Raw genomic sequence first — 19,436 nt, forward strand, 5'->3', positions numbered from 1 at the left:
TTCCTGTTTTATAAGTGCATATATGATTTAACATTTACTAAATACAGATATGGCTGACAGCAGTGAATAATATGGTACCTTCAAGCTCTTGTCCTATTTATGATTTCCACATACAGTGTTTATATTTTTAGCATAATGTGAAAATTGATTGTGAACCTGGATATGATAAATAAGGTTAAGTATTAATAAATCTTGTTGACTCTTAAATTCATGAGATTAATCGGATATTTGTTTTTTTTTTTATTACAGAAAGGAAACCTGGTGAAGGGGATGAAGGATGGTCAACGGTCAAATACAAATAACTCTGGATAACTATAACATACTGGACAGTGGAATTTATTACAATCTTTTTATTGACCAACTCATATTTATTGAACACTTCTTATTGGACAACTTTACCATAATGAATGACTAATCTTATTCAACAACTGTCAGATATTGATCATGTAATAATATTAAACAACTAATAAGTTCTTCTTGGACAACTTTACCGAAATGAATGATTCTTCTTATAAGACAACTGTCAGATACTGAGCATGTTAAATTAAACAACTGTGAAATACTGAAATCTTCTTATTGGTCAATCTGATGCTGATTACTTCTTTAATATACTATTAGATGATTTTGAATACAATTTAACATAGACTTACTTCCACTATTTTTACAAAGCAAAAAACTTAATATTGAACAGCTGTGCTATACAGAACATTTGATACAAACATTGTACAGTACTACACACTTATAAAAAAATCATCAGTTATTTATTGTCATTTTAAGCTGTAGCATACATGTATGTGTGTCTTGTTGTATTTCATCTTTCTTGCCGTTTTGGAAATTATTGTTTTGAGAGTAGATGGGCATTTAAGCCATTTATTCTTTAAAATGAATTATTGGTGCATTATACATTGTTATATTTCCATTAAATATTATAAAAATATTTAGAATTCTGCAAACAAAACAAAATATATTGTGGGTTTGGAATTTAAGTGCCCTCCTAAATATATATACACATTGAATAATGGTAATCTACATTTATATTTTCTAGATTATTCAACAACTAGATGCATGTATATGATAAATTTGTAGGAACAGTTATTATAATTTATTAATGTTGTTAATGGTTTTCTTTGTCATTTGAAATGTATGGCTATTACAAAATTTATGTAATTGAAGTGCTAATTGTTAAATAATTATGACATTGATTGTAAAATAAATTTTAATTGCACAATTTGTATCAGTTGTCCTCCGGCATGTCTATTCTACTGGAAATTATACCCCAACAGTAATAGGGAAACTGATAAAATTGAGAATGAAAATGAGGAATATGTCAAAGAGACAACAACCCGACAAAAGAGCAGAAAACAGCCAAAGGCCACCAATAGGTTTTCCACATAATGGGTAAAATCCTGCACCCTGAGGCTGGCCTTCAAATAAAAATGGGCACAAAAATGTTGCAAGGTTAAACATGGTTGGTGAAATCTCCCTCTATACCTCTAGCCAATGTAGAATCAACAAACACGCACAATATGCACAGTAAAACTCAGTTTTAAAGAAGTCCGAGTCTGATGTCATAACAGGCAACAAAAGAAACTAAGCAAAATGTCATTGATAAATAAATTAACAAAGGACTAAACAGACATGATTTCCTGCTATTTAAAAGTTCTTTAAGCTTTGCACATTTTTTAGTCTCCTACTGACAAAATCTTAAGGTTTGCACTCCGTCTGTCTGTGAGTCCAGCAAGTCAGTTTTCCACACTTTATTAGTCCCCTACTGACAAAGTTTTGATTTGATATTTTTATCATGACAAGTAAAAAGTTCGATTTTCATGATTTTAGCTCTCCTTGTTCAGTTAAAGCCCTTTCCCTAGAATTAAAGAAATACTTGCTTATAACTAGATTTTTGTTCTAAGGGAAATAACTCATTTTTTAAAAGATTTGTAAAAGACATTGTATAAAGATAAATGGCATTTTGGATTATTTTTTTTCGTTTTCTTTAGTAAGTTGTTTGAAGAATGAAGTGGTAGGTGTGTTTGTTGATTTATGTAGTTTACACCCTGACAAGTTATAGATCAAGTTGGAATTTCGTTTCATTACAATGAGTTTTTTACCGTTTGGGGACTGTATTGCAATGCAATACTCACAGAATGCTTGTTTCTTCATGTGAAAAGATATTGATTTGGTATATAGTTTGATTGTTGAGTCTGCGACACAGAAAGCTTGACAGGATAGTTATCCAGTGGCGGCATAAGCTAACTTCTTAAAAGCTTTATATTTTAGAAGGAGGAAGACCTGGATGCTTCATACTGTGAATATAGATGCCTCATGTTACGAAGTTTCTGTCGCTCACATGTCCTTGACCTCATTTTCATGGTTCAGTGGCTACTTGAAAAAAGTTTGAAAAAAATTTAAGGTTAAATTCTCTCTTATTAAAAGTAATAGGATAACTATATTTGGTATGTGCCTACCTTGCAAGGTCCTCATGCCCGTCAGACAGTTTTCACTTGACCTCGACCTCATTTTAAGGATCAGTTGACAAGGTTAAGTTTTGGTGGTCAAGTCTATATCTCAGATACTATAAGCAATAGGTCTTATATATTCGGTGTATGGAAGGACTGTAAGGTGTACATGTCCATCTGGCAGGTGTCATCTGACCTTGACCTCATTTTCATGGTTCAGTGGTTATAGTTAAGTTTTGTGTTTTGGTCTTTTTTTTCTTTAAACTGTATGCAATAGGTCAACTACATCTGGTGTATGGAATGATTTTAAGGTGTACATGTCTAGCTGGCAGGTGTCATCTAAACTTGACCTCATTTTCATGGTTCAGTGGTCAAAGTTAAGTTTTTGAGTTTTGATTTTTTTTTAATACTATATGCAATAGGTCAACTATATATTTGGTGTATGGAAATATTTTATGATCTATATGTCAGTCACGCAGGTTTTATTTGACATTGACCTCATTTTCACGGTTCATTGCTCAGTGTTAAGTTCTTGTTTTTATACGACCGTAAAAATTAAAAAATTTTTGGTCGTATATTGGTATGATGTTGGCGTTGGCGTCGTCGTCATCGTCGTCCGAATACTTTTAGTTTTCGCACTCTAACTTTAGTAAAAGTGAATAGAAATCTATGAAATTTTAACACAAGGTTTATGACCACAAAAGGAAGGTTGGGATTGATTTTGGGAGTTTTGGTCCCAACATTTTAGGTATTTAATAGGGGCCAAAAAGGGCCCAAATAAGCATTTTCTTGGTTTTCGCACTATAACTTTAGTTTAAGTAAATAGAAATCTATGAAATTTTGACACAAGGTTTATGACCACAAAAGGAAGGTTGGGAATGATTTTGGGAGTTTTGGTTCCAACAGTTTAGGAATTAGGGGCCAAAAAAGGGCCCAAATAAGCATTATTCTTGGTTTTCGCACAATAACTTTAGTATAAGTAAATAGAAATCAATGAAATTTAAACACAAGGTTTATGACCACAAAAGGAAGGTTGGGATTGATTTTGGGAGTTGAGGTCCCAACAGTGTAGGAATTAAAGGCCAAAAAGGGGCCCAAATAAGCATTATTCTTGGTTTTCGCACAATAACTTTAGTATAAGTAAATAGAAATCTATGAAATTTAAACACAAGGTTTATGACCATAAAAGGAAGGTTTGGTTTGATTTTGGGAGTTTTGGTCCCAACAGTTCAGGAATAAGGGGCCCAAAGAGTCCAAAATTGAACTTTGTTTGATTTCATCAAAAATTGAATAATTGGGGTTCTTTGATATGCTGAATCTAACTGTGTATGTAGATTCTTAATTTTTGGTCCTGTTTTCAAATTGGTCTACATTAAGGTCCAAAGGGTCCAAAATTAAACTTAGTTTGATTTTAACAAAAATTGAATACTTGGGGTTCTTTGATATGCTGAATCTAAAAATGTACTTAGATTTTTTATTATTGGCCCAGTTTTCAAGTTGGTCTAAATCGGGGTCCAAAATTAAACTTTGTTTGATTTCATCAAAAATTGAATAATTGGGGTTCTTTGATATACCAAATCTAACTGTGTATGTAGATTCTTAATTTTTGGTCCCGTTTTCAAATTGGTCTACATTAAAGTCCAAAGGGTCCAAAATTAAACTAAGTTTGATTTTAACAAAAATTGAATTCTTGGGCTTTTTTGATATGTTGAATCCAAACATGTACTTAGATTTTTGATTATGGGCCCAGTTTGCAAGTTGGTTCAAATCAGGATCCAAAATTATTATATTAAGTATTGTGCAATAGCAAGAAATTTTCAATTGCACAGTATTCAACAATAGCAAGAAATCTTCAATTGCACAGTATTGTGTAATAGCAAGAAATTTTTAATTGCACAGTATTGCGCAATAGCAAGAAATCTTCAATTGCACATTATCGTGCAATAGCAAATATTTTCAATTGCACAGTATTGTGCAATAGCAAGAAATATTTAATTGCACAATAATTGGAGTTATCTTTCTTTGTCCAGAATAGCAGTTGAATCAACTTAAATCATTGTTTTATACAATATACAATGTATATTCACTTTTACTATCAACTGATAAATTAAAACAATCTTTACCATTCAGTGATAACAAGCGCTTTATTTTACATTTTAATATTTTATGTATTTAAATGAGTAGTTATTGTTGCAAACTCCATTAAAAATTTGAATTGAGATCAGTTTTGGAAAGGGGGGGGGGGGTTAAATTTTTCTCATTTCAGATTTCATAAATAAAAAGAAAATTTCTTCAAACATTTTTTTGAGAGGATTAATATTCAACAGCATAGTGAATTGCTCAAAGGCAAAAAAAATATTTTAAGTCTCATTAGACCACATTCATTCTGTGTCAGAAACCTATGCTGTGTCAACTATTTAATCACAATCCAAATTTAGAGCTGAATCCAGCTTGAATGTTGTGTCCATACTTGCCCCAACCGTTCAGGGTTCAACCTCTGCGGTCGTATAAAGCTGCGCCCTGCGGAGCATCTGGTTTGGTCTTTTTTTCTTAAACTATTAGCAATAGGTCAACTTTATTTGTTGTATGGAAGAATTGTTAGCTGTACATGTCTGCCTGGTATGGTTCATCTGACCTTGAGCTAATATTCATGGTTCATTGGTCAATGATTAGTTTTCTTGGTTAATGTTATGTTTATGTGAAAGTTGTAATAAAGCTTTATATTTAGAACTATCAACATAATATCAATGATAAGTAAAGAAGAAGAGAATTTTGTGCACTCTTTTCATGACAAGTTACAGATCAAGTTTGAGTTTTGTTCCGGAATGATAATAAGTAATGTTCCTTGGACATAGAAAATTCACTGAAATATTCAGTTTCTGCACTTTTTTTCGTCATGCTAAAAGATGTTGTCTGAACTTTTGGTACATTAATTTATCATGACAAGTATATAAACAAATCAAGTTAGAATTTTGTTCCAGTCTAATGATTTTTTGCAGAGTTATGGTCCTTGGACTTAGAAAATTCACTCAAATAATCAGTTTTCTACACCTTTTTTTGTCATGCTGGAAGATAATTGGTTCTAGTGGTAGTCCTAAACTTGTAGTGAGGTGAGAGTGTTTTTTTTTTTTTTTTTTTTTTTTTTTTTTTTTTGCTCCGTGTTGATGGCCTCACTGATAATAGCGCTGTTCCTTTGTTTTTTGTTTGTTTGCTGTGCATGTTCTGAATTTTTAACATAGATGAATACCCCATATCCTTAAAATTAGTTTTTTTTTTTTTTTTTTATTAGATAAAACAGCATACACAGGTAAATTTTAAAATAATAATGTTAGGAGTACGGAAGTAAACATTTTTTACAAAATTGATATTTGTTGTTCATAGTTCGAGTACAGTAGTAAATATTCATTGTCATACTAAATGCTTATGAAAGGTGGTACATATTAAAAATAGTGACACGAGATATAACATAAAATAAGTAAACATTGAATTACAGAAATGCAAAATTGTGTTAACAGGTCAAATTAATTCAAAAGTCCGATTTAATTTGAGAGTACTCGCCGTGACTGAGTGACAGTGCAAGCTAGTTAAAAGCCAAAAACAATTAACAATAAAAATTCATGCATCGGAGACTAAAATCAATTAAAACATATCCAAGAGAGTGTTTTAACGCCATAGACAACATGACTTGTGCAGTGCCAATATCAAAGTATCGACAGGCAGTAGGATCAAACCTTGATTTGACATGCGACTTAAACTTCACCCTAAACTACCTTCATCCAATTTTAACCTGATTCGGGGTGAACGGAGGAATGGACTTACGAACGAACGATCGGACTGGAAAATATCACTGTCATATAGTGTTTAGTATAGTAATTTTGTCATAGTTTGGTTAATTTGCTCATGGTTTAGTTGGATTACTTCCCAGAACGATTGCATCAGTTCTTTTCAAATGACTAAATAAAAGGCAAATAAGATGTTTTAATCTTTATTGTAAGTCAGACGACCTACATTGAAATTGGTGTTTTAAGAAATTAACGCAGGATAACCAAAATATCGAAATTGGTAACGTTTGGTTAAGCGAATGACATGGTTATGTTACGTGTCTTAGAAATTGGTCATGGTTTTAATCAAATTTGCCATGGTTTAGATCTAATAAATACATATATGTTTCACCTTAATATTGATAGTTTGTTTGAAGCCGCTTGTGAAAGAACGAAGGTACACAATTTACTAATTAACTAAGAAGAAAAATCCTTTTTAACCTTTGGTGGATGTAATCTGCAAACCGTACGTTATACATTTTTACTTTTCTCGTGTTTCCTAAGATAGAATTAATATAGCCACTGCTCTTTTAACTGACATTACATCAAATAAATAATAGAAATCGTTGTTTCTGTTTCCACCAAAAAATATCTCCGTATGTTCATTGTAATCTCTGACGGGGGTTTCGTATGCGATGTCGCTAGTCAAAGACGTCTACATAAAGTTGCAAAACGTAGCAAGCTTGTCAAATAAAAAAGTTTATATTTATTTTTCAGGCAGTAATTGGGCCCCGCCTATGAAAATTTCGGAGACGCTCTGATTATCACTGTAATTTCTTTATAAATGCATGTTCTATAATAATAACTATGTTACATTGAATCTGATAGGACAAGGATACATATTATGCCAATGCATGAATATTGATAACTAACCATAAAAAGATTCATATCAAGGCATAAATCGAATTAAGGCTAGGCATAAGTAATTATGTCTAGGCAGGGCGGTTGGAGGTTTTGAGAAGCGTTTTTGAACATTATAGAAGTTTTTCTTGTTATACCAAACTTTAAATTTTTCTTTAAGTTTTTCAATAATTGAGGCACATTGTTTGATCATCCAAAAACTTTTTAGTTTAGTTTAATTATTTAATTTACAGATCTTATCCACCCGTTTTGTAATTGCTACATCTATTTCACTAGCCGGCTTATCATGCATGTGCGAGAGTAAAGTCTTGTGTTCTAAATAAGGCTGTTTTCGTGAGATTTTTATTCACCATTTGCTTTAACCCAATTCTGAACTGGTTTCTTAACAAACTGTTCGAAGTTGTGAACAAAACGCAAAATTTGCAGTAATTCCGTCGTTTGATGTTGAATAGACAGTTCATGTCATGGGAAAAAGTGCAGCCACGCATATTTCTGAGTAGATTCTTCTTCTCTTTTTAACGCAAATAACACTTTGGATCATTGTGCCAATCCCTTGCAAAATGCCCAAATTCAGCACAGTTATACAGTTAAACAGTCTAACGTCAAAACTATTTTCCAATTCCAAATTCTCCCCAACCTCTTAACCCCAAATGCAACGAATGCAATGTTTTTATTCCCCATTATATTACTACACTAAAAAAAATTGCATCAAAAACTAAACATTTCCATTTCTGGACAATAGAAATATGACTTTCTAGAAAGATTGTTGAAATATTTGAACATTTTAATTTCTCCTTTAGAAATCGATCATTCATTGATTATATGGCTGTGACGTCCAAAATATCACTTAGGGAAGGGAAAAAAGTACCAAAAACTGTATAATGACACATAAGGGAGCTACCATTTGATTTTTATGGGGGGGGGCTAGGATGAAAAATTTTGTCCTGAATTTTTTTTTAGCTGAAATCTCTGTCCTGCCTTTTTATTTTTCACTCTGTTCGGTCCTGCCTTTTTTTTTTAGTTTATCCTGACTTTTTTTTACCTAAATTGTCGTCCTGACTTTTTTTTTTATAAGTGTCTCATCCTGCCTTTTTTTTTTACTCAAAACTCCTGTCCTGCCTATTTTTTTCAAATTTCATCCTAGCCCCCCCCCCCCCCCCCCCCCCCCCCCATAAAAATCAAATGGTAGCTCCCTAAGGTATTGTCAGATCAAGCAACAACAATAATATTATGTTAATCACATATTATTTTTATTTTGGTCCTTAAAGAAAAGTAAAACTTACAATAAACTACCAGTAGAAGCTGAAGACATTTATAATTCAAATAACCAGCGACGAAAAACATAGACACCAATAACAAACACACTGGGTGTTATGTAGTACATGTTCAATATCTACTAATGTTTTTCTTTTGTAACATATAAAAAGAAAAATTGGGGTACATGGGCAAAAAATATTGAAGCATTCAAATGAATAAAATCAGAGGATTCCGAAAATTTTACAAAAATCCCAACATTCGGCAACCCTCGGTAGAATTCGCTACTCTCCTTCTGATGAAGGTACGGAATCGGCCGAGTTGAGACGAATGAAATCCCAAAACATGACAAGCGAACATCTTTTATATTCTAACGGGGCGATGGATCATATAATTATGATACATTACACAAAAAAATATAATATATAAAAATTCTAAAAGGGTACAAAATCATCAATAAAACACAAATGTTAAGTATTTCCGGATATAACAGATACCCTTCATCAGTATGATCACTATGTAAAATCATGAATCATGTCAATCTATTCTAATTATAAAACTATAACAATCTTGAAATTTATACACACAAAAAAAATAAGCGAACATCAGAGACGCTGGTACAATTTTAAAATTTCCAAACAGAAGCAAACACTGCAAAGATATGCTATGAAATGGCACAAATTCCAAAGATGACGATAGTTAAAATGATATAACAACTGCGTGGGAAAACAGACCTAATAAACAGCCCTGACCGATCTATAAAGTTGGTAAAATATTATACATTTGACAACGGTAGGGCAATTGCAATTTTTGGTGACATATTTATATCAGATAAAAGACTAGCAAACAAACTTTAACTTTAAAAGGCAGCGGATGCACTCTCAAGAAGCATCTGATCTAGTTCTTAAGGAATCCTATCAGTGAGACTATATACACAATATTTTGTTTGAAAGATAAAACTATCAATTCATTTTGCGAAACGCGCATCTGAAGCTGTACAATTTGTAGTTGAAAGCTTACTGCAATTCCATTCAAAATATTTCCAACCGCAGTATTTCTTTGCTTCAAATACTTTTTTGGCTGCATAGATAGTTATAATACTAGAAAGAACATTGCTGCTTATTCATGTATATTTTTGTCAGTTTTATGATCACACCTACAAGTAATGAATATATTTACATTTTTCTCTTCAACTATACACCTGATTATAATTATGAATCAATCCAACTCCTTAAAGCTGAAACGTCGCAATTTTTGAAAATTTTCGAAATCTTACAAAAGCACATTTTTACTGTTATAATACTGCACATTATAATGACAAATAAAAAAAAATGAAAGCTGAATGTTTTAGAAAATAGACACAGAAATGATTAATCCGTATATACTCATAAACGATTAATCTGTATATACTCATGTTGGTATAGACTATGATGTATATATTGATTCAGTGTAGGGTTTGCACTTCTTCGGAAATAATTCACTCCTTCTCATAAAAAATCTCTAGAGTATCATTGCATTTCATGGCCATGAGTTTTTTCTGTTTTGGATTATATTGAATTATCTCTAACTCTGTTTCGAGTCCTTCTGTTGTGACAGTTTCATACTGTTTCCCATCAGATGACACATGTTGTACTGACTTATCATTACGCAGCACATACAGACTACCGTCCTGTAGTGTCGTCAATTTCCTAGGTAGTGATGGTAAAGAGATGGTGTGATTACTGTCATCTGTATATCTGTACCAGTCTAAGTCCTTGTTGTTGTAAAAGAAGGAGTCATTAGAACAGTCAATCTTTATTGACTGTACCACCTCTTCTTTCTGGTGATCTATGATGAGTAGTTTGCGATTATCACACACGACTAACTTGTTGTTTAATGTTGTTATGCCTGTCAACCCCATTCGAGGTACTGATAGTGATTTAAGTTTGGATTTATTGTTGATGTCATACATCTCTATACAGTATTTATAATACATAGTAACAGCTACCGTAGAGTTGTTGACTGCCGTAACACTGTAAGGGTTATCACGTACCTTTATACTATCCACCTGTGATCCATATGTATTACAGATCAGTAGTCTCCTCTGGTTCGGTAAACATAGCACTATTCTGCCATTATCCATCATCTCTAGATCTGATATGTCTCCGTTCAAGTCATCCCCAACTACAGACTTCAGGTCTAACTGATGGTGTAGTGTGAATATTGATTCTCCAAGCTTAAATCTATCTGGTTGTTTTGGTTTACTTCTGAACAATTTGACAAGAGATGATAAAGCACCTAAAAATGCGAATACACTAAAGTTTTCACACATCTTAATCAGTAGTTAAAAACAATAACAATATTCTTATATTCAATGAACAATTAGTGCTATCCAAAAAGTGGGAAAAAAATATTTTTAGACATTTTCGGTAATACGTCTATCTGCTTTTGGTTAATAATAGACGTAGCTTTCTACGTAAAATTTTGAAAACATAACTGCATTGACAACTGGAAGAGTCTTTGCAGACCATCTCCATGTTTAATATTTATCACATTCGTGAAATGGGATTGTAGTAGCGACGTAAAGAACATCTACGATATCATCTGTGAAACGAATATTCCATAACTGTCAACGAACTCGTGATGGCATCCGTAAAATTTACGAAGGGATAACCTAAACTTTACCATTCAGATTTTTTGGTTTAATAGCTTTCTTGTGAGCAACAACCCTCTATCAAGGAAATCATGATAGGAAACACAGGCCCGGTAATACCATAAAAAAACACACACAAAGATGTAAAATATCGTTTCATCTCGGCCTTTGGAAGTGTTTTACTACTGATTAATCTTGCAGTACTGAGTTTATTTACTACTTTCAAAGAACTTATCATTAACTTGCTTTTGACGGTACTTTTGATTTGGTTGACAGTTCTTACTTTTCCGCTATTTGAAATACACTTTCACACAATCTTTTCTAAAAAAAAGTTTTCCTTTTAATTAAATGGTTGTTTTAAAAATCTGATAGCAAATTTATTTGCTGCAAAGCATACACAAACCTTTTCTCTAATGAGAAAGGTACATTTGCTAGAAGGCTTGCTAAAGGTGTGATCAGATGATTTAGGTTCACCTAGGCAACATTTATGTACGTTTCGGCAAATTTTTATCGACAAATTTTAACTATTGCTATGGACACCAATTATACCCTTTGATAGCAGACGTGTTTTTAAAATGAATCACAGTTTATCACCAAACTCAGTTAAGGTCCGTCTAACAGTCATTTAATTGATAAATTTAACAGCACCTACCGTTATCGGGATGATATTTTTCAGTTAATAATAAAGAATTCTCTAAATATATTGGCGAGATTTCCCCAAAGGAACGCTAAATAAATCAAATATTCACGCAATAAATAGATTAAGAGATGTTAGTTCCTAATTGTTAATTTTCCTTTTGTGGACGGTGATGTTTTTTTGGCACCGTCTAACAGTGGTTGTAAATTCCAACTCGTTCGCTTTACCAGTGTCCGAAGTGACTTTTGATTTCAATAGAGCTTTCTTACAAAATGACGAAAGGTACGAACGAACGTAAAGGGAGCACGTATTTCATTTCCACAATAACTATTTAGAGTCTTTACTTTATTCGGTAAAACAGCGTTCTTTCCTGGATCAAATTTATCTTTCAAAAATAAGCATATCGCAAATAATACACGCTTTTAATATAAGAAAACAAAGAAAAATAGTGTCAAATACACTTACGTCCGATACGTTACTTGTACGTAAACCACGAGTACACAAATTTCCGCGGGAATAATTTACGCACGAGTTTCATGATTAAAATTTTAATGGCATTATTGAGGTACGTTAGTTTAAATTTAACGACAAGATTCACATTTTTTTTTTTTTATTATTTTTTATATTACACTTTCAGCAAATTGTTAACGTGAAATATCGAGATTTGCAAAACAATAATGCTGCATTGTTTTGAAAAAGTAATGTGAAATGAATTGTGATCATTTTTTTTTCTATCTGAAACTATAACTTTAAGTTATGATTGCAAATTCAGTTAAATATGAACGTTACAAAGTCCACACTGTGAAACAAGTATAAAATGGGGGAAAACAAGTTACGGGAGCAACCAACTTCAAAAGAGGAGGGGTAATGTTTTTTTCTTTTCTTGGTTTTTCGACGCTATAAAGCAATTGATTTTTTTTTTCAAAATTTTAACACAGGTAGGGTAAAGGGAAAATCTGGATTCAGAATTTTTTGTTTGTAATCTGCATGACCACAATATGTGTTTGTGATTAAATTATTTAAATTATTTGTTTTACAAATTTTGATTGAAGTTTGAATTTACATCCACGATTCACAGGATCTTCATCATACTTTTGACAAATTTTAATCGGGAACGGTCCTGTCAAGGACGGCAGTAAAAATCGTGAATGTGTGACCCCAGCTTAAGGGTTTTTTTTTTTTTTGTTTTTTTTTTACGGGCATTTTTTCTTCTGAATTCCCTAAATTTAGGATATTTTCATGATAGAGTTATCTCCTTCCACCTGGTGGTATTATATGTTAACCTATCGTACGTCCCGAAATCCTATATGTCCTATATATCGGGAAAAAAATGTCGATGCATGAAGGGTAATGGTCTGTCTGAGGTTCCATGACTATTATTTAGATATGTCAAAATAAAGGATCCCTAAAACGAGTCTTACGTATGATTCGTCATGCGTACGTACCTTTCGTCAATTTGTAAGAAAGCTCTAATAAGCGTAATATATGTATTACTGATAAATTATAAAATCAGGGATTTCGTTACCACAAAATTCTCACAGAGATACAAAGATTTTGTTTGGAAGTTTGGTTGCACCTGTAGAAAAATATTTCAAACGGAATAGCACATCTTAAATTTTGTTGTTTTCTAGCCCGGCAATTTAGAAACGATCCTGGTAAACTTATCAATCATTTAAATAAACTTATTCTGAAAGGTTATTAATTCAACACTATAATTGCTCTCGGAAGCTTCTTCTTTGATAAAGCCATGGTTTAACAAGTTTTATATCTTTGATAATTTTTTATATAGAATGAAATTCAAAACAGTGTAGCTGTGGCCATTGATTGACACATTAAAATCATCCATTGACTGGGACAATTTAGGTGAACTTTGTATGTAACGACCAATGCTCACTATGTACTTTTTAAAGACACTTAAACTATGGGGTCACCAAAGGTTCTCAACACCTAATAAAGTAATTCGAAAAATTAATCAGCAATAACACGATATTTTGATTTATATCAATTATATAAATCAAAACACAAAGGTTATTCCTGATTAATTTTTCGAATTATTTTATAATTAAAGGCGTTAAGAAACCTTTGGTGACCCCATAGTTTAAATGTCTATCGTAGGTAGGTCGTGAACAGTGGTCGTTACAGACAAACGTTCACCTAAATTGTCCCAGTCAATGGATGATTTTAATGTGTCAATCAATGGCCACAGCTACACTGTTTTGAATTTCATTCTATCATTATTTATGACAAGATATAAAAAAAATTATGCTATTTGACAGATTTGCAGTTTTGCTTGAACTGCAAACAAAAGTATGGTCGACATAATTCATATTTGGACTTGATTAACATTTACGACTTGACTGCGTTTTTTCTTCATCAGTTTGATTGAATTTTCTGACCGATTGAACAGTTTAATTTTATGAAACTATTTGTAATTGGATCAGAATTTCGAACGAACCACAAAAGGAGGAGAGTAACTTTTTTATTTTTTTATTTTAAGGATTCAAAAGGTTATCTGATCATATCTTCTCATTTCTCTAATTATTAAAGCAGAATCAATACAGATTCAGAGAATAAACTGATAAAGTTCAAGTTTAAGTTCTGTAAGTTGTTGCAATAACAGTAATTTTATCTTGAGAATGGGAGTGGTGTTTCATTTTGTCTTTTGTGGATAGTTGTCTCATTGGCAATCATACCGTATCTTTTTTTTTATATTATAAAAATTTGTGCAAAATTCACCATTCAATAACTAACGACAGTTGTGTTGCCATTTTTCAAATGAGACAGAAGAAAATTTTTCTGAGCTGTTATGTAAAAAGTAACAAAATATCGAACTCCAAGGAAAGTTAAAAAACGGACAATCTCTTTTCAGTATAGTTGCACTGCATTTGGAATTCGGCTTTTTATTTTGCTAATGAACCTGAGATTTCAATTGTGACCCATGTAACACATACTTTTATGTATATATTTTAAAATGCACAAAGCAAGCCAACTCGTTCAAAACATAAGTAATAAAAATGACAATACAGAGTGATCACATTTCAAATTGAATAAATCAGGAGACTTAAATATACTTACGTAAGAAGATAGACTCATTCCTCATAGTTTGATTTCTAAGTACGTCGTGAATTTCCTGTAAAAAGCAATTACAGTTTGTTTACTTGCGCACAACATAGGTGTTCCGTCTTTCTTATGATACATTTTCTAATTATGTTCATTTTATTATATCATGTATGATACGTCACAGATGCATCAGGGTCCATTTATTGTACATTTATAATAATACAATAAAAGTGCGCTCCCTTAACGCTCCTCCAATTTGTGATGTACATCATCCAAGCAAAATTCATACTGGCTGAATCTAAAATTGTTCTTTGAAAATAACAGTTATATCAATATTTTTCAAAACGCCATCACATACTGAGGTGCTATTTTTTTGCAAAAATTAAGAGCTTTAGATGTCTATTTTGAGTGACCTTTTATATACAAATGGTTATGTCAAATATACTGTCTTATGATTTTGTTTGATTGTCAAACTTCTTTTTATGAATGGGTTTCATTGTGAAAAAAGAAATTTCAGTTTGTCCCCTTTTGAAAGTTTTGTGATAATTAAAGTTTCTTAATATACTTTTGAAACCATAACAAGTAGCTGTAAACTCTAACGATCCCGAAGGGCAGATAAATGTGGTTTAAAATTGATCTTATAGATATTCAATATCATATATCATCATAGCCTGTACTGTATTCAAGACACTTCTGCACATCTACTGAAGCTTGAAAAATTAAACTATAACACACAAGATGTACGAATTTCAACTTACCTGTAGTAGTTCTGTTTGATGGTCCAATTTATTGTCCATCTGAAATGTTAGTTTAAGTATATGTAACACATTTGTTCACCGACACTTCCCTTACATTCACAAATCCATTTTTTGAAGACGGTCAAGCTGTATAGTTGAAGGAAAACAGGGACGACATAAACAGTAAGACCGGAAGATAAATGGAGCGCTGTAGTCATCATGGACAAATGTGATTATAGTCAAGATATCAGATTGTTAGTTGCTTAAAGTCTAGTGACAATAAGTTCATGCATGTTCAAGACAATATTTTAGAGGCAGAACGTCAACTTAATGATGAATAATTTCAAAGAAATTATACTCAGACCCAGCGCATACATTGAGTAGATGAAAGCACATTTGAACACACAAACCAGCATAAAAAAATCAAAGCCTCTTTTGCCTTAAATACACAATATAAAAAAGAAGATGTGGTATATGATTGCCAATGAGACAACTGTCCACAAGAGTTTACAATGTTTACAATTCAGTTAGACCAATAATAGAGTCTGTCAATGACCACCACACAGAAAAAATATGAGAATCTATTGAATTGCATTTAGTCCACTCAGTATCATACATGCAAGATACAACATATTGATTTTAATGGAATCCTTGAACCCTATTCCACCCGAAACAATCTTTGATTCGCTTGAAGTTACCCCTAACATGGCAATAAAGATGTCATTGAAGCCTGCAGGGATGTCTGAAACCCTCGAATTAACTGACAACCACCAACTGTATGTTACATGTAAAGTACAGCTTTTAACTATGGTATTTAAAGTGCAATGTAAATTCAATGTTGAACAATATTTCCAGAAATGGGAACAGTCCTATGTCAATATTTGTATGAGCAAGTTCTTATTACTTCTCTGTATTAACTCCTTTCTAGGTTCATATACTACTACATTGACGACATTGATATGAATTTGGAAAATACTGGAAAAGAACGACAATCTGCGCAATAAAATTTACTTATGCAATATCTACTTATTTGATCACATTCTTCGATACTACTTCACAAGTGAAGGATGGAATCATAATTAAATATTTGTATTGAAAGCCCACCGACAAACATCAATATGACTCTCATTCGATAAATTTAGACAAGAAGTACGATCACATCATACCATGCACCGAGCATTCACCAAGTATTTTTATCGGCTGCTTGTAATTTATCGATGCCATTACAAACTTCTTTGGTAATCTTCAAATCTTTGCACGAAAAAGCACCTGTCTACTTTTAAAAAAGACCTCGTTACCCTCTACAAATGAAGGATCCATCGTTTTGTCGAATGATTTGATAAGTGAACAACGAAACATACTTTGTGAACGTTTTTATTCAGATATGTTTTTTCGTAGTTCTTTAAAAAAAAATAATGATTTTGCTTCATGTATTTTACGAAGAAATATAAAAAAATCCCTTCTTACCTCATCTAGTTTTTTGTGGAGGTCAAGTAGACATGTTAGGTACTTGTCACACAGTTGCTGGTCCAGGGGTCTCTGTTCTATCCTGATAAGGTCATCTTCCTTATTAGGATCAAGTTGTAGGATGAAGCTTTCAAGGTCGGCCCAAAGTGTATTGTATTCTGTTTCCGATATTCTACCTTTGGTGTTGTGACTCAAATAATCATTTTTGTACTGTCGTAATTTTCGTACCACATTTTCATCATGAGGTCCCAAATGACAGCAGTTTAACAAAATCAAACTTCCCAATGTGATATCAATGTCATTCAGTTGGACATGATTGGCTAAAAACTGGCAATGACAGTTGTGCGAACCTGGTACTGGACTTACTTTGTACAGCAGGTCCCATTGGCTGTAGTTTAATGGAAGTGCTTGGTTATTATAACAATGGACTTGATCCTTACAGCAATATGTGTTTCGGTGTCTCAGATGGAACAGGATGTGTATTACCGATTGGCTGCTAATGAAAGTGTGGAACGATCTAAACCCTTGTTTCATGTAGTCATGTTCTATCTTCTGTCGAAACAGGGGTGTTACAATCTCCATGAAAACGGAACCAACTATAAAGTAACGTCGTTGATCTTCTCTGTCCATTCTACAAAAAAACAAAAAAACAAAAACAACTAGTGTAAGCATTTTAGTAATTGCTTTTTCGTAAAATGTATTGAAGAATGATTCATGAAAATAATTTTGTCTTTTGAATCCTTTTTGAACTCACTTGACTGCTAGATCCGTTGTGATAATACCTCCTTTTATTCCAATAGAAAAAAGCTCGGATAACAAAAGTTGAGCTTGATTTCGGTGATTAGCTTTTTTTTGAAGATTTTTGGTGGCCATTGTTGGTATTGATAAAAAAAGATTCAGGTGAGCATTTTTAAAATTTACCTGCTTATTATATTACCACGCTAGATATTTTTTTGATATATGAAAACACCGGATTTGAAGTACTTTTTAATTATCACAAAATTTATCTGGTAAATAGTAAAGATGTTGAACAATAACTTAAGTACTCACTTAAATTAAAAGTTGACTATTCTTCCTTTTCTTTCATATTGTCATAGAAAGACATCCGTTGGAAACTACCTGTACTATATTTGATTTAACACATTGAATCGTTTTCAAAATTAGAAAATTAAATTTAACGTCAAGGTTGAAACATACAAATCTTTACAAAATAAGGAAATATGATCAGGATGGTTTCACGCATTTTGTAAGCAATCTAGAATTTAAATACAGTAATGAATTATTTAGGAGTATGAAAGCATAGGAAATTCCCAATGAAAAATTCAAATGTGACTATTAAATGTCTTGAAAGAATGAAGTGACTTTTTGATTTTTCATCAACAATAACTGCTTGGATGAATAATAAGAAAATGGCAAAGGACAAAAAAAAAGGTCGATTGAAACGTTTTTTACTCAAACATCTTGTTTTAAGTACAAAAGCAAGCCAGATTTGAACATTCTTCTGATTATTTTGTTGTTAAGTCACAAAGTCATAGAATCAATAACACCCCACTCTATTTTAAATTGTCGATGATATAATTTACAAAAGTTAAAACAAACAGAGAAAACTTTAACAAAATAGACCGTAAAATAATCTTGCAAAAAGTTGTTTAAGTAACACAAGCTAAAACATTTGAAGTCAAGGTTGAAGAACAACATTGATTTAGTAGAAAGAAGAGTCTCCGTTTTAATATCCAACAGTGTACCAGTATTAAAAAAAATTGAAACACACAAAGCTTCAAACTACCGACCAGTCGTATTGACTTCAATCTGCTGTAAGCTATTTGAAAATATTGTTCATAACACCATCATGGATTACTTTGATTATAATCACCAGATCCTATGTGACCATCAACACGGTTACAGAGCAAAAAGATCTTTCGAAACCCAACTCCCGATTATCCTAGATGCAATTGGCAAGAATTTAGACTAAGGAGAACAGACAGACATCATCCTGCTAGAATTCTCCAAAGCTTTTGACAAGGAGCAACACAAGAGACTCCTCCAAAAAATTGACCATTACAGCGTACAGGGAGAAACACTTAAATAGATACAAGACTTTATAAGCAAGAAAACACAATCTGTATTGCTTGAATATCCGACCCCTAGACATCATCTCAGGGGTGCCACGATGGACTACTTTTATTCCTGGCTTACATAAATGATCTGTCACATTCTACAACTACTGGAGTCACGATGGCAGATGAGTTTCCATCCCGAGACTGGCATCGTGATACAGATTACCAACAAAAGAACTGCCAACTAAATGGCCACACCTTAGATGAAGTTGAGCATTGGAAATACTTAGGAGTCACCATCAATCACGACCTACAGTGTAAGGCATAAATCAGCCAGATGGTAGGTAAAGCATCAAGGACACTAGGATTCCTGAGAAAGAACCTATGACGGTGTAAACCAAAAGTCAAAAGCCAATATCACCATGGTAAGACCAACGCTTGAATATGCTTCCTC

At 32.5% G+C, this 19,436-nt stretch overlaps 2 protein-coding genes across 4 annotated transcripts in view; one reads left to right on the forward strand and one right to left on the reverse strand.

The window, feature by feature from the left end:
* LOC143072891 (eukaryotic translation initiation factor 3 subunit A-like) overlaps window positions 1-568 on the forward strand; it is a 52,548-nt gene extending 51,980 nt beyond the window's left edge. For all 3 annotated transcript variants that reach the window (XM_076248034.1, XM_076248035.1, XM_076248036.1), the window contains one exon: window positions 250-568. In XM_076248034.1, the coding sequence (XP_076104149.1) occupies window positions 250-302 (53 nt within the window). In that variant the 3' untranslated portion in view covers window positions 303-568. The remainder of the gene's footprint in view (window positions 1-249) is intronic.
* Window positions 569-8,375: 7,807 nt separating this feature from the next.
* Window positions 8,376-18,044, reverse strand: LOC143072893 (uncharacterized). Its single transcript, XM_076248037.1, has 5 exons — window positions 17,976-18,044; window positions 16,926-17,556; window positions 15,480-15,518; window positions 14,737-14,791; window positions 8,376-10,669 (listed from the first exon to the last, which is right to left on the reverse strand). Exons 2-5 carry the CDS (start codon window positions 17,553-17,555, stop codon window positions 9,870-9,872), a joined length of 1,524 nt encoding a protein of 507 aa, XP_076104152.1. The 5' UTR covers window position 17,556; window positions 17,976-18,044; the 3' UTR covers window positions 8,376-9,869.
* Between the last annotated feature and the right edge of the window lie 1,392 nt (window positions 18,045-19,436).

Source organism: Mytilus galloprovincialis, chromosome 4 (genome assembly GCF_965363235.1).
Source record: "Mytilus galloprovincialis chromosome 4, xbMytGall1.hap1.1, whole genome shotgun sequence".
Lineage (NCBI taxonomy): Eukaryota > Metazoa > Mollusca > Bivalvia > Mytilida > Mytilidae > Mytilus > Mytilus galloprovincialis.